Source organism: Berghia stephanieae, chromosome 4 (genome assembly GCF_034508935.2).
Source record: "Berghia stephanieae isolate SIO BIC M18660-M18661 chromosome 4, UCSD_Bste_1.3, whole genome shotgun sequence".
Classification (NCBI taxonomy): domain Eukaryota; kingdom Metazoa; phylum Mollusca; class Gastropoda; order Nudibranchia; family Aeolidiidae; genus Berghia; species Berghia stephanieae.
Genome location: NC_088363.1, coordinates 53,657,760 through 53,675,259, shown reverse-complemented (window position 1 = coordinate 53,675,259; position 17,500 = coordinate 53,657,760). Strand labels below are relative to the sequence as shown.

The 17,500-nt window shown below is 33.6% G+C and overlaps 1 protein-coding gene across 3 annotated transcripts in view; it reads right to left on the bottom strand.

Annotated features, from left to right (window-relative positions):
* LOC144970826 (uncharacterized) overlaps nt 1-17,500 on the bottom strand; it is a 47,891-nt gene that overhangs the window by 945 nt on the left and 29,446 nt on the right. The window contains exons 1-2 of one of the 3 annotated variants that reach the window (XM_078910889.1): nt 10,835-11,070; nt 1-1,063 (exon numbers count right to left, since the gene is read on the bottom strand). The exon at nt 1-1,063 is cut by the window's left edge and continues 945 nt beyond it. In XM_078910889.1, the coding sequence (XP_078767015.1) occupies nt 1-1,063; nt 10,835-10,930 (1,159 nt within the window). In that variant the 5' untranslated portion in view covers nt 10,931-11,070. Of the gene's footprint in view, nt 1,064-6,279; nt 6,322-10,834; nt 11,071-17,500 lie in introns of those variants that run through there. The other 2 variants (XM_078910891.1, XM_078910892.1) reach the window with 2 other exon arrangements.

Here is a 17,500-nt window from a genome sequence, read left to right as displayed (position 1 = left end):
TAAAATCTTGATTGGTTTTTAAGAAAATGATATCGTGCGGATAGCGTGCGTTAAAATCGCCTACCTTAAGTTGGTCTTTAAAATGAAGTTTCGAAATGGTGTTCAAAACAATCCTACTCGTCGAGTGTTTTATCTCGTCCTGTTTTAAAATCCAATTCACTTTATTGGGGCGATAGAATTTGGTTAAGTTGCACGGCGTATCCATCACGATTTTAAACTCTCTTCCGAAAATTTTGGATAAGTGGTAGGATGATGCTATCCCTCTTTGTCTGTCTCCCCATCCTCCACACCAACCCGCGGACTCGCAAAGATAAATGAGATACTTTTTCTTTTTGCGATTACTACCATTAATACCAGTATTACTACTTTTATTGATACTTTTCTTAATGTGACCTTGACCTTTGGTAAAACTGTTATAGCTGCCATCCAATGAAATTATTCTGTTATGATTTAAATCCGACTTTGCTTCATCTTGATTTAAAGATAATTTCTGGCTTTTGAAAGAATTTAATTTCATATTGTCATATTTCGAATTAGCATTTTTAAATGTATTTCTTCTAAGTGAACCATTGTTGAGTCTTTTACCACCGGGTTTAGAATTCAAGTAAGACGACTGTTTTTGAGGTATAAAGTTGTTGGAATGGTTTGATGAAAACGCATTGTGTTGTTTCGGCTGTTCTAAATTATCCGTTTTTGAATATAAATCGCCGTCTTCTTTCTCATTGGTGATGACATTATTGTCCTCCATTCCAAACGATTTTTTCGATTTCCAAATATCACTATCTGTTGATATTAGTAAACTGTAACCATTCTGCCGATTGAAAGCAGATTTAAAACGACTCTTTCTCTGTGTTAAAAGGCGTTCGTCCACTGGGTATAGCTGACTGCCGAGCTCTCTCTGGAAGTAGATACCTGATGGTTTCGTGTAACCAATCAAACGATTTTTTAAGTTGACGTCATCGATTCCTGTGTCAGTGGCGTCACTGTAGATGAGATACACGAGACATCCCGTCATGAGTAAAGCCGCACTTACCCCCAGTCGGTATAACTTTCGGTTGGAGATCTGAAATAGAAAATAAAATAACAATTATAAAACCAATAATTTGTTTCTATTTTTAACTTTTACGGATAATAAGGAAATGACTAATTAGAGTTATCCCAAACAAAAACAATTTATTCCAATTGAAAAGTAAATATTATATAATGCGTTTTTATTGAGCTATCATTTGTGATTGTGCGCTTGTTGTGTATGTGTGTATGTGTGTGTGTGTGTGTTTGTTTTTTGTTTGTTTTTTTTTCTGTTTTGTTTTGGGTTTTTTGTTTTGTTTTTTGTTTGTTTATTTGTTGTTTTTTTTGTTTGTTTTTTTTGTGTTTTTTTTTTGGGGGGGGGGTTGTTTTTTGTTTTGTCTTTTGTTTGTTGTTTTTTTGCTTTTGGTTTTGTTTCTTGGTTGTTGTCTTTTGTTGTTTTGTTTTTTTTTTTGTTTTTTGTTGTTTTTTTTTTGTTTTTTTGCCTGGACAGCAAGAAGTTCAGTGTATAGAACATATCAACGACTTCATGTTACAGAAGTAAAAGTTGTTATATTGTTTAATTGGCGCCTACTTGTTGGGGGGGGGGGGGTTTAAGTGCATGGCAACACGTGAAGTTGATATAAATATAATATATCCGGCCCTCATGACTGAAAAAAGAGCACTGTCGCCTAATTTGGGGTATTGTTTTAATGTTTCAACAGAGAACATGCATATAAGTCATTTGGTTTTAATCATAAAAACCTGACAAATCACGCTTAATATGTGGTTCCGAGTCTGTTTTTTTTTTTCATTGAGAAACAATCCTACACACCTCTTTGACAAACCAGCCCATGGGGAGAGGGGGTGAGATGGAATTAACCAGTAGATTTTTTACCAATCAAAACACCTTCGTACGTGATCGGACAAACATAGTTGGTTGTTTTAAGACGACCTCTCTCTGATCATGATATTGTTTTTATACCACCAGATGGGTAACTTTAGTTATCACACGATTTTCTCGATCTTATTATAAACTTTTTAATTTATACATAGTTTTCTGTGTTGGTTCTGTTGATCAATCGATAAAACAGTGTGTATTTCGACACATACCGTCGATAATAAAAAATGCGTAGTTTGCAATGTTTACCAACCATTGCCATTGTTTACATTATGACGACTGTCCTGGAGGTGTGGTTTTCTATGTGTCTATTACTGACTGGCACTTGTCACCCCATAAGCATGTACACGATTTCCAACGGGAGCACACTGGATCCGCGAAATTGACGTCATTACTTTCGCGATTTCGTGGATTCGCCGATTGCCGTCAAATGACAGGTAAAACCTAATCATGTGGGGTATAGACAGTGGACAGTCAAGAAGATTCCAAGCTTACGCTCATCGTTTAAAAAATATTAAAATAAAGGCGAACGTTACAGACCAGCATCATGTTCAATGATACAAATAACTTCTGGAACACGTTATAAAATATAGCAGGAACGAAATTGACGCCGCTCATCTCCTTGTTATTGTTTTTAAGACAGCCATTTTCACTATTAGTTCTCACTACATTATATCAATCAGACCAAAACGCTCAAGATCCCACATAGTTTTGTGTGTTGGTACGTTGTATAAACGGCTGGCGGATGTTGTAAGTATTTTAATTAAACACATAGCATCGATAGTAACGATATGATATCGGAACACTTGGATAAATGATTTAATATATTGCATGGATTTGTGGTTTGCATACAAATCGCCTTCCGTAGTTGGTGTCTCTATTTAATCGGATTCAATAGTCTGATGTCACGTTTGCCCAGCAACGAACACCTTGGTTCTAAACAAAGAAAATCGGTACTTTTTATTCTTAATGCTGGCTCACACTTTTTCACATGTCATGTGATTGTATAAAAGTCAAAACATGATCTGATTTATAATGTTTTTCTCCTTTGGAGACACTTTTATGCTCGTCAGAGAAATATTTCATAAGGGCGTCCGCCATTGTTCCGATAGTTTAGAACCAGTTACTAAGTTACTATGCGCCATTACAAGGGAAGTGACGTCACGACTATTGAAGCCTTTTGTAGGGACCCCTTTGAGGTGAAATTAACAGGTAATAACTTGTGTTGTTTGAGAGTCCATCCATACTCACAGCGCTATTTTGTCGGATGGTCAGTGCATTGTACACCGGAAATATTATTTTTTTAAATAACCCCCATTGCCATCCTTTTATTTTTCGTGTGCAGTAAGGGTGACATTTTTGTCCGGGTGACCTTTATGAATGTCAAGAGTCATATCTGGTTCAATGGACTTGACATTTGTATCTCTTGAATCATATTAGCCACTGTTTACTCTCTCTCTCTCTCTCTCTCTCTCTCTCTCTCTCTCTCTCTCTCTCTCTCTCTCTCTCTCTCTCTCTATACATATATATATATATATATATATATATATATATATATATATATCTCACCTCATATTTATATTACAACAGCGCTGCTCCGACAGTTCTTCTGCCTGACCCGGGACGAAACTGTCAGAAATGGCACACATCTTGTCAACAAAGAGGCAATTTCTGACATTTTCGTCCCTGATGAAGTGAGAAATTTAGGGTCCTCTAAATAGTCGAGCGCTTTAAAAGATCCGCGTCGTTTTCCCATGAAAAATCTATCAATCTATCTATCTATCTATATATATATATATATATATATATATATATATATATATATATATATACATATCAATATACATATATATATACATATATATATATATATATATATATATATATATATATACCTACCTATCTATCTATCGATCTATCTATCTATCTATCTATCTATCTATCTATCTATCTATCTATCTATCTATATGTCTGTCTGCCTTTCTCCCTGTCTATCTATCTATCTATCTATCTACCTATCTATCTATCTATCTATCTACCTATCTATCTATCTATCTATCTATCTATCTATATGTCTCCCTGTCTATCTATCTATCTATCTATCTATCTACCTATCTATCTATCTATCTATCTATTTATTTATCTATCTATTTATCTATCTATCTGCCTTTCTCTCTGTCTATCTATCTATCTATCTATCTATCTATCTATCTATCTATCTATATGTCTGTCTTTCTCCTTGTCTATCTATCTATCTATCTATCTGCCTTTCTCCCTGTCTATCTATCTATCTATCTATCTATCTATCTATCTATATGTCTGTCTTTCTCCTTGTCTATCTATCTATCTATCTATCTATCTATCTATCTATCTATCTATCTGTCTGTCTGTCTTTCTCCTCCTTGTCTATATATCTATATATCTATCTATTCATTTATCTATCTATCTGTCTGTCTGTCTATTGTTCTGCCTTTCGCGGTACACAATTTTTAGAACATATTCTTCTACAATTATTCGGCAAATCGATTGTATTATAAGGACAGTTAATAGGATGGAACACTTTGGAATGTATAACCTAGGACTCCAAAAGTATAAATCATTTCAAACATGCAATCGACAGGGAGCTATAATAACTTATTATATGAATTTGATGACTGAGTTTTTATTTGATATATTTTTAATTGTTTATGATGTAAGTGATGATTAAATCATGATTATGAATATATTATATGATCCGGGAATTATTCGTCCTGAATCTTTCTTCTTTTTTTTTTCACGGGGTCTTTAAATGCCTTTGACCTTAGCAACCTTTATTATGATATGCTATATTATGTTTTGTTATGATAGAACTGAGATAGGAGCAAAAGGCTATTCAACTTACTGAGATGCCAGATGGTAAACTTTATAAAGAAATATAAACAAAATGAGGCTAAGGCCAAGTAGGTACACTTTAAAGAAATATAAACAAAATGAGGCTAAGGCCAAGATGGTAAACTTTAAAGAAATATAAACAAAATGAGGCTAAGGCCAAGATGGTAAACTATAAAGAAATACAAACAAAATGAGACTAAGAAATATCGATAGAGAATTTCCGCGTACACGTTTCCAGGATAACTTTTAAGAGAATGAAGCTGATAAGTTAAATCAATTAATTCCAGCTTCCATATTTACACTTCCTGTTGCACGGACTTGATAGATGCAAACGAAAAGAGTGTTTAATTTAGATTGAAGCGTGAGCTATCAAAAGTTCATGAAAGATGCCGGTATAAGTGGATAGAAGGGGAGGGAAGCATGTAGTATGTGATAGTAAGCTGGATAGAATTGTAGTTGTTACAGTTATAATGTTTTTTAAAAAATTGATTTTTACTCCTACTACTTCTGCTACGACTCCTAGAACCACTACTATTATTACTAATGATGATAAATAATAATAATAATAATAATAATAATTAATAATAATAATAATAATAATAATAATAATAATAATAATAATAATTTTAATAATGATAATAAATTTGATAATGATGATGATTATAATTCTGATGATGATGATGATGATGATGATGATGATACTAATGATGATGATGATGATGATGATGATGATGATGATGATGATGATGGTGATGATGATGATGATGATGATGATGATGATAATGATGATGATGATAATAATAATAATAATAATAATACTAATGATGATGATGATGATGATGATGATGATGATGATGATGATGATGATAATGATGATGATGATAAAAATAATAATAATAATAATAATAATAATAATAATAATAATAATAATAATAATAATAATAATAACGTCGAACCTTACCGAGAGTCAATCTAAATCCCATTTAATTTTACCAACGATGTTTTTCGAGTTGTTGCAATAATATTTTGACAATGAAAGTATTGTAAATTATCTAAAAAGTTATTTTAATACTGCTAATTTCGCCCACTGTCATCGTTTACATGATCTATAATTATTTCAAACTGATGATGACGATGATGATAATGATGGCGATGATGATGATGATGATGATGATGATGATGATGATGATGATGATGATGATGATGATGATGATGATGACATGATGATGATGATAATGATGACGACGACGACAACGATGATGATGATGATGATGATGATGATGATGATGACGACGACGACGACGACGACGATGATGACGATGATGATGATGATGATGATGATGATGATGGTGATGATGATGGTGATGATGATGATGATGATGATGATGATGATGATGATGATGATGATGATGATGATGATAACACTGATGATGATAAAGTCACCATACAAAAACATTACAACAATTCGCTTTATTGCTATTTACTATTTTAATACGACATACCGTTTTCAGTCTGGAATACATGGCAAAATCCCAGATTGTTGATGCCCTGTTATTCTCGTTGACAGTCTAAAGAACTAAGTAATTATTAACCAATGAAATCACGTCCCTTATTCAGTGTAAGTAGCAACATTGTTTGAAATATCAAAATCCATCACAGCTAAACCCCTGCCAGATATTATTTTCGAACCAAAAAAAGTAATAACGGCTCATTGCATTGACTATTCCCAAAATATGGGGCTGACTGATTCGGCTGATTGGCATTTAATAAATGTAGCTATGACCTAATCATTATAAAAAAAGCACGCGGTATTCACTTGAGAATATTTTTTTTCAAATTATAGAATTATTAGCCTAACAAAGTGGTAAATGAAGCATCCAATCAGAAAACGAGTTGCGTTCCTGTTTAAAAAGAGTATAACTTAAAATACACATCCAGAAAACATAATTGAATTGTACCGATTCACAGTCAAAAGATGAAGGCCATTAAAAATAAAACTCGGGTAGGCGCTTGGTGCTACGTGAGCAGTGGATGTACTCACTAGCCTAGAGACAAACGAAACTGTAATCTACTCGATAACTGAACTTGGTCCCGCTGTGCTCAACTCTCTCCATAATGACGTGAATAAATTGACCCTTCCTGTGGTGGTACGTTGCGAGTTTGTTGAACTGTTGTTGTTTTGTTTTGTTTTGTTTTGTTTTTTAATTTGAGCGATCTATATTCATGTTTTCGTCCAACCTAGTCATCGATCACATGATTTGTTGCTGCACAGCGATCGGACATTTCTCAATAAATGTAAACACGCTGCTGTGTTTATGAAAATTGCAAACATACCCATGAGTCATGCTGAGCGCAAAATGACCAATTGTGACGTTGGATATTTCTCAAACTGTGAACCCTTTCATTAGGTGTTCATTTTGAGCACACTTTGCAATGTGACCAATGACCTCGAGCACATGAAAAGGTAATATAGATCATCCCCATTAATAAAATAAATCGTGTGTCGACTGACATTTGAAGATGTATCCTGATATCGTATAAATGCTGTGCGCTTCGCTAAGAAACTCACAACATTGCCATGCGGAAATATAACGGACCAACACACAAAACTATGTGTAACCCTGAACTTTTATAGTCTGTTTAATACAGTTTAGTGAGAATTACTGATAAACGTTGATGGCAAAAAACAATAACAAAGACCGGAATGACAACTTCATTCTATCTATAGCGAGGACTTTTTTTCTCCTAAAATTACGAGTTTTTAAGTTTTCAAGGTCTGGACTTCTGAATCTGAGTGATTTTCGAATGCAAAGAGACAAAATATATTTCATTGGTCAACATGAGCTGTGAAACGCATACATATCTTGCTTTCCTTTTGACTAGAATAAAAGCTAAAACTGATGTGTAATTCGTTGTTTGGCCGAAGAATTTCAAGTCAATTTGTGACTGGCTGAATGCGAAATTGAGGGGCTCAGTCGGTAGAGCACTCGCTTCACACGCAAATGGACCGAGATCGGGGGCAGTCAAATTTTTTTCTGACGCCCCCCCCCCCCACCTCCCCCCTGTTCACCCAGCAGTGATTGGGTAGCTGGGTCTGTTGGAACGGACGGAAAGTACTTTGCGATAGACTAGCGTCCTATCCAAAGGATAGCAAGAAATTGCTATTGTCCGTTTTACGCTTTAGAAATCGGGATAAACTCCGGTTCCATGGGCCTCATGGCTCTGACGGACTACCGATTGCAAAATTGAAAAATCTCAGGTAAATAAAATTTCATTGCTTTCAATACACTTGGGTTCTCTCAAAGTCGTCACTTTCGCGAAAGATACACATATTGGATATTTTTGTTGAAAATGCTGGCCAGCATTCGGGCACGTATTTGCTGGTCTAATAACTATACTTTATCTTTATATTATAAATTTTTTTTGTCATTAGAGAGAAATATAGAATTAAATAACCCGCGTCTTCACAATGATTCGAATGGGGTATCTTCTCTCTCTCTCTCTCTCTCTCTCTCTATATATATATATATATATTATATATATATATATATATATATATATGTGTGTGTGTGTGTGTGTGTGTGTGTGTGTGTGTCTCAATGAGCGGTTCAGATTGGTAACCTTTTTCTGGGGTTACGGTGGATGATAATAAGTATTGAAAGGTCATTGCTCAAAATTTGTCTCATGCGACATCCTTCATAAGACAAATATTATTATATTTGCTTTTCATTGTTCTGTAAATATTGGCAATTAATTTTACCGGTTTAAAGACTAAAAACAAATTCTCTGCATTAGTGGTCATCTCAAACTCTTTTGAGGAGGGGGGTCGTAGAAGAAGGGATGAAAATAGATCGTGTTGCTCAACGGTAAAGGACTGGAACATGCATACGAAGAAAGCAGGTATAAGTTTGGGTTATATTAGATTTTTTAAAAATCTTCCTCATGCCATTAAGGCGGTGAATGGATCGCGGAATCTCCAACAGTTTTCACATGAGGCAAAGTACTTTCCTTCAGAGCCGCAAGGGCCATGGAGCGGGAGTTTAATCAAAGTTTCTATAGCGTGAATCGGACAATATCAATTGCTTGCTACCCTTTGGATAGGACGGTAGTCTATCGCAAAGTACATTCCTCCAGATCTAACAGAGCTAGCTACCCATTCACTGCTGGGTGGACAGGGAGGGGGGGGGGGTCTGAAAAATATCTCGACTGCACCCGGGATAGATATTGGTCCTTTACGTGTGAAACGAGTGCTCTACCAACTGAGCTGACCCCCCCCCCCCTCCCAAGTACTTTACGATGTCAAAATATCAAGAACAAAATTAATCAGCGAAAATTTATTATGAGTTTAATATTTGTTTTCACATTTATTTATGTGATATGTTATATATAAATATATACAATCAGCGAAACTTTATTATAAGTTTAATATTTATTTTCATATTTTTTTTATGTGACATGTTATATACATATATATATATATATATATATATATATATATATATATATATAATATATATATATATAACATATCACATAATTAAATGTGAAAATAAATATTAAACTTATAATAAATTTTCGCTGATTAAAATGCATTCAAAAAGTTCTTTATATATATTTGTGTGTCGGTGTCAATGTATATATCAATAAATGAGTTGGTAATTAATAAGGCAAACAATAAATACGACCTATATGATCAAATACAATATGCCTCATACTATAAAAAGAAACATGAGCAATTTATATACCGCAACATCCACTAAACGTGCTCAAGGCGCTTTTAACAAGAGATAAAGACTCAAATAATATTGATACTATCAAATACAAACATGTTTTCAGTTCTCAAGCACGTATCAGGAACTTGGAGATGGCCAAAACAAAATGTATGTCATCGTTTCCTCACCCACTTTTGCTGTTATTATTGCACACATTAAACCAATCGTATGGAATTCTTTACCACCTAAAACCCGACAATGTGAACGTCTACCAGTCTTCAAACGGCATTTCATTCTGCTTATCGTGATTCTAGATATGTGAACTTCGAACAAGATAATTGTGTGACTGTTGTGGTGATTTTGTAGTCGAATGAATTAACGTAATGTGTGATACCAAAAAAAAAAACCTATTGTAAAGCACCTCTAAGCACTATTTGTGGATATTGGCACTATATCATATAATAATAATAATAATAATAATAATCATAATAATAATAATAATAATAATAATAATAATAATAATAATAATAATAATAATAATAATAATAATAATAATTAAACCAAAGTTAAAGAGTACGAAAATTTCACTTTGCGTCACTCATGAGATAATTGGATATGCACAACTTTCTTTAATTGACTATCGGATTTGGGGTGGTGAGAAGAGTTTTTTTTTTTTTATTTTAAATAGCATCTCTGTTTGATTTTGTAATAAACTATTTTTTAAAAGATATTGTTTTCTTTTTGTAGTTTATTCAATTGATTGGTTTCTTATTGCTGTCTGTCTACTCTTTTGTTGGGGGAAGGGGGAGAGGGTCGTTTCTTTTTAAATTTTGTTTTGTTTTGTTTTTCATTCTTGCTTGTCTTGTTGTTTTATATTTTGTTTTGTATCTTGGTTAGTTTTTTGTTGTTTTTATATTGCTGGGGCTTTTTTTTTTTTTTTTTTTTTGTTATTTATCGGGGGTTTTTTTTTTTTGTTTTGTTTTGTTTTTGTTTTTGTTTTGTTTTTTTTGGTGGGGTTGTTTGTTTGTTTTGGGGTTGGGTATTTTTTTTTTTTTTTTTGGGGGGGGGGTTGGTTTGTTTTTTGGTTTTTGTTTTGTTTTCCTTTGGTGTGAGTTGTTTTTGGGGTTTGTTTTTGTTTGTTTTTTGCTGTTTTGTTGTTTTTTGTTTGTTTGGTTTTTTGCTTGTTTTTGTTTTTTGTTTGTTTTTTGGGGGTTTTTTTTTTTGTTTTGTTTTTTGTAGTTATCGTGTTTTTCTTTGTTGTTTTATTCTCTTTTACTAAAGCATCACTACCTTTGTTGTTTAATATTTTAATTTGGGCGTTACCCCAATCCAATATTCAACTTACCATTCTTCTTCTCAAAATGGATAAATTCCTGAGAACAACTGTACACATTTTCATCACTCCATCATTGTTGTTTAAAACCACGAAGAAACTATTCATTAGTAATCCTTTATGCGCTTATTTATACAAACCAAAACGATTACTTTTGTCTCTTAGCTTAGCTTCCCAGACTTCCGGCTCCAAACTGCTTCGGTTTCGAATTATACATATCGTGTTTCGTTACCCGATCTCGGAAAAAGAATGAATTGCATAGGTAGGGAGGGTATCGTGAGTTAGCCTATGACACAACATCATCGTGTCAACCCATTGCCTTGTAGTAAGACAAGTTCGCCAAATACTTCAACTACTACTACTACTACTACTACTACTACTACTACTACTACTACTACTACTACTACTATTACTACTACTAACATTACTAATACTACTACTACTGCTTCTGCTGCTGCTACTACTACTACTACTATAACTACTACTACTACTACTACTACTACTACTACTACTACTACTAATACTATTGCTGCTGCTACTACTACTACTACTACTACTACTACTACTACTACTACTACTACTACTACTACTACTACATACTTTATATTGACAAATACCACTTATTACGTATCTTTTTTCACTAAGTTGTTTGGAAAGGTTACTAGGTCATTTGCTTATAAGACCTAGTGTGTATAAGAAGTAAAACGGAGAATAAAAAGTAGATAACCCAAGATGAAAAACTTTGTGCGGAGAGTTCTCGCTCTTCAACTCAAAGGTTACCAGTGATTGTATTTTAGTGGATTCATACACATGTGAAGGTTACAATAACAACGTAATATTTTTTAAAGCCCTTCGGAGCCGCTATGAGCCTTACTGGCCCGTATTCTATACTCGATTCTATAATGGGCTCATTGTTGTTATGGAAATCTCAAAAAAATGACGCAAAATATTGTCCATTACAACAATGTTAAACTAGGCCCATAAGTAGGTTCAGATGTCAGACCTGCATATAAGTACGCGTCGCCAGCCACCCTTTGCATAAGACCAAACGGTGATTCATCTCTAAGTTTCAGCGATATCTAGATCCAGCTATCCTATCACTAAATGGTGAATGGGTTGAAAATACCTTCGGACAAATTCTGACATCGTTCCTGACTCCGATTTTGAATTGGTATTTATTTAGGGAGAGGGGAGGGCAAATTTGAAATAGAACTAGATGTTAACCAGTTTACTACCGTACTCTGGAAAGTGAAGTCCCAGGTTTGAGAGTTTTTACCAAAATGATGGTCATTTACATCGATCTATATGTGAAGGACAACTTTTTGGCCAATTTTTTAAGTACGTGCCTATCCATTACACAGCAGGTTATTGGTTAAAAGTGGAACTTAAAGTCTAAATCGTAAAATTTGATTTCAACTAGTGACATGCTTCAAAATAAAACATGATCTATAATGTAGCGAAATACCCACTAAATTTGCTCAAAGCCCTTTGCAAGGGGTCCTCAGCCAACAACGACTTTGAACATAAAGAACAAGACATAACACCTGTAAGGTACCACAACAATAGGGAACAATTATGTGATGTCAAAAACGGGTTCCGATATCATTGGCAGTGTAAAACTACTCTTCTTGAGGACTGGATGCATACCTTGTCAAATTGATCTTCTGGTTTCAGAGTGATGGCATCTTATTTTCTAGTCTGATTATTAAAAGATCTTTTACGTCCCGTAATCTGCCTATAGATCATGCTACTAAAATGATTATGCCACCTTATGATTCAATATGTAAACTATTAATTTGTAGTCCTCCAAAGACTGGTTACATACACACTTCCAATTAGTTCGGGACCGGAAGAGTAGAAGATTTCTTTGCCCTATTATAATTGAACAAAGACAGCGCTGTTGCTGAATAGTATACTTTGGCATGTGGAGAAATTATTATGAGAGAAATTGCCTTTTTAAGGCCTCAACTTTGTGTCGTCCACAGCGGGACTCGAACCCGAGACCGACATGCCAAAAGCCGGGTCATACACACACTAGATCACAAAGCTTTATAACTAATTTTTCATTATCCCGCTTCGGCTATTATTTTTTTTATATAAGAATCTTAGCAATTAGTGCTCCCTTTGATTTTGGGTTGTATCGGACTTTTTTTCGAGAATTCGTAATTCAATTCATTTTGATTAGAAATGTAATCTTTTTGGTATCCGATTCACCTCCAGATGATACAGGATTGATGCGATGGATTATAGATTGAACGAAGTTGACGTCACTCAGGTCTTTGTTATTGTTTTTTGCCATCCATATTTATGAGTAATTCTCGCTAAGCAGACTATAAAAATTCAAGGTTTCACATAGGTTTTGGGTATTGGTCGTTTATGTTGTGAGTTTCTTAGCCAAGCACACAGTATCAATCTATAAATTTAATGGTTGTCATGTTCTGTTGTTAGCAATCGTTGACAAACTATTCTTTTTAAGACTACACGAAGTACACAAATTCATATGAAACAAATAACGATATGAAATTGAATGTAAGCTTAATTTAATTACAAAAACAGATCAAATGAATGTTTTGGGTTTCCCCTTTATCAACAAAACAGGATGAATGAAACACTACAGATGAATGTGGTAGTGGCGTTGTTAAGATGAATAAACAAAACAATGTTTTGTTAATTTGATCTGTTTTTGTAATTAAATTGAAGCTTACAATCAATTTCATATCGTTATTTATTTCTTCGAGCTTCGAGCAGCAACATTTACAAATTCATATGACAAATTAAACTAAGAAAGTTTTGGGTGGCCTTCCGCGGTCCGCCCACGAGGTAAAGATACTGCCTCAAAATGCAACTAACCCTCATTTTAAAAAATCCTTTTTTCTATTACTGCAATGTTAGCAACGTTTTAAGACTTGTTCTATCCGGAGTGTTTTTGTGGGGTTTTTTTTTTTATCCATTCTATTAGGGTTAGACTCTAGTAGCATTTTGAGGCAGTTTCTTTACAAGTTTTTAATTCAAACACCTTTGCGCTTGGAACTTCCCGGTAGAGCATGTCATTACATCCCGATGAAAGTTTCAAGAGGCAAAATAACATTAAAAAGACATCAATTTTGAGAACTTATTTTTTAAAGATAAACCTTAGAGTCTAGATACTCCCATACAGGGACGGCTGGTAATAATGGGCAGGGTGGGCAAATACCAACCTGTTTTTTCAAGTTATAATATGCTGTACTACCAGGTCCGAAATAATCAAATTTAAATTAGATAATTTCAAAAGTTACTACTTAAACTTGATACTTCGTACTGAAATCAATTTGTGTGTATTTTTGATAGAATGAGAATCACCATGCACCCCGTAATGCATAAACCAGGATACGCTCCTGTTCCTTTTTATCACCCCCCCCCCCCCAACCACTCCACTCCACTCCACTCCACCCACATCGTCATCTCATCGTCACGTCGTCTGACGGTGAACTAACTCCGAATTTTTCTGTCTGGCCTCTCTTGTACTAGGTCGGGCTAATTCAAATGAGCCCACCCTATTAACCAGTGAACACTAAATAGAGATTTTGGCAAACGAACTTTTTCTTATTTATTGCCTTACTTGTGCTGGGAAGGTTCCAGTATTGAATTAAATTTATTAATTTACTAATATTATATCAATTTAGTATTAATTTGTGTTGTTTTTATATATTTGTTTATCATTTAAATTATTTCTTTTTTTTTTCGTTTTCTATAGTGTTTCTCAAAACTCATTTATTTAAATTGTTTTCTTATTTGTTTGTTGTTGTTGTTGTTGTTGTTTTGTTTTTTTTTTTGTTTTGTTTTTTATAACAAATTAATTTGTTCTTCTTTTTTTTAATTCTTAAAGTAATTACCGCTGTATTTTTATTGCCAGACTAAATAATTTTACAAAACAATGTCATTTTCTATTGTATTCCCTCTAATAAAACAAAACACTTTTATTCAAAAGTCACGACAAAATAAATATATAAAATACAACCACCATTTTGGTTTTCTCAAGAATTGAATTAGTATACGAGAAATACTCTTCTGAGTAAGGAGAGAGTTGAATTCTAACTAAGTTATAGAGGAAATAAATACGTTTAAAAGTTAGGGTGGGCAGATTCCGTACTTGCCCGTCCTGAAGCTAATAAATACATAAGATGGTTCGCGATGGAGAGGCGGGAAGCTAGGGGCTGGTTGGGTAAGGAGCAAAGATAACACGGTCGTTATTGTGATGATAGTCAAACGAATGCATGAGGAGAGATTGGTAACATTATTTTGTCTTAATTGTATTGTATGAATTATTGGCGAAAGCCCAAGATTAAATAAACTTTGTTTTTGTTTGTCTTATTTTGACTATGGAACTGATACTTGTCATAGCAGACCTGCCTACTTTAAATAGGAAAATAAAAATCGTAGTTTTCAGGGCTAATAAAATCGTAGATATTTTAACTACCCTTTAAAAAAATCACCGGAATTTTCGTCTGTTTTGATAGCTATCAAATTTTTAAAAACGAGAAAAAATAATTGGAAACGTAATAATGATGGTGATGGTGGTATAGTTGTAGCGGTGGTGGTAGTAGTAATGATGATGGTATTATTATTATTATTATTATCATTATTATTATTATTATTATTATTATTATTATTATTATTATTATTTATTATTATTATTATTATTATTTATTATTATTATTATTATTATTATTATATTATATATTATTGTACGTATTGGTGGTATTACTTTGTTGTTTGTTTTTTTTTTTTTTTTTGTTTTTTTTTTTTGGTGGTTTTTAATGGTATCAGTTTATTTTTTGGTTCCATTTACCATTTTTTTCCCACTTTCATGTATGTGGTCATCAAATTGTATGATTTATTGGCGAAAGCCTAAGATTGAATAAACTTTGTAATATCGTATGGTAACCATCATTGTCGTTGTCATCATAATCATCATCATCATCATCATCATCATCATCATCATCATTAACAACAACAACAACAACAACAACAACAACAACAACAACAATATTAACAAGTACAACAATAGCAATAAAAACAATATCAACATCATCATACAATTTCCGTCATCGTCTCCACAACTATCATTCTAACCAACAGCACCACCAAAACCACTACCACAATTACATCCTCCCTCACCGCCTCGTCTTCCTCCTCCTCCTCCTCCTCCTCCTCCACCACCACCACCGCTACCACTATTCCAACCACTACCACCACCGGCACAATCATGCTAACCACCAAGACAGCAGTAAAAATGATGCAATTTGAGCTCTGAATGAAACTCGAGTCATATCGTTGCTTCTCGATGAAAACTTTAAGGTTACTACGTACTACTGAAAACCAGAAATATTTAACAGAAATATTAATATCGCCGTTGAGGGATTAAAGCATCTCTTTAATTTTTCGAGTGAACGAAATGGACTTGTATTGTCAAGGTGTTGTCGCATTATGTCTCGTCGCTTTATTTTTTAGTTGTATTCTCTTTCGTGATTCATTTTTGATTACGTTTGGAATAATTAAAATCTAATGGTATTGTCATTTCATTGTGAATGTGATTATTTGTAGTTGAAATATTTTTTGTTTAAAGGTGAAAAAAAAATAATTAAAAAAAATTTAATTAAAGAAAAAAAAATAAAAATATCATATATATATATATATATATATATATATATATATATATATATATATATATATATATATATATATGACCGAGTCATCTTTGCCCCACCACTGTAAATAGGCTAGAACCGCCACTGCTCCCATATCATTTTTAACGTCTGTGGAATTTCCCAGAACAAATCTTTCTACTCAAGTTAAAATTTATGAGAAATCGGATTACAATATAAAAACTCGACAGCGTGGAATAAATCAGACAAGTTTAGATCATGACAAATTTGAAGTGTTTCAAATTTGAAAGATGATACTCGACAAGGAGTTGCCCTTACGCTTCTCACGAACAGATACCGTCTTCAGACAGACAGAAACGGACGTCCATTATGTTATCGGCTATCGCGCCAGGTCCCAGTTTTGAGAGTTCTTGGCAAAGATGAAGGTCATTTAAATCGATCGCTGTTTGAAGGTCGAGTTTTCTGGCCCAATTTTATAATGCGTGTCTTTCCAGAGTACGGTATGTAACTAGTTAAAAGGCAACATGAAAAAAAGGACAGTTGAATCTATCTGAAGAAATCATCTGATTGGATTGTAACGTTACCATACTTATGCTTTGAAGACTGCTAAATAAACTGTTTTTGAAAAGCACAATAAATCAGCAACATTGTGCTATGCTTGCATAAATTAATATCCTTCGAAATACTCCGCTTACACGGAGGTGTTGAGTTCCAGTTTGTAATTTACAATATTATGCCTGTTACATTTGACAGTGGAGACATTAATATTTATCAAGTGTCCGTTCCTTTACAAAACGCTCTATGTTTTTACAAACGCCCACATTATGTTTTTCTGTGGTTACATTCGATGTAAATACGTATTTACATGCGAAGTCAGGATAACATAATGAATGTCTTATATTATGTTTCATAGTCACAACTCAGTCTTATATTATTATTATTATTAGTAGTAGTAGTAGTAGTAGTAGTAGTAGTAGTAGTAGTAGTAGTAGTAGTTGTAGTAGTAGTAGTAGTAGTAGTAGTAGTAGTAGTA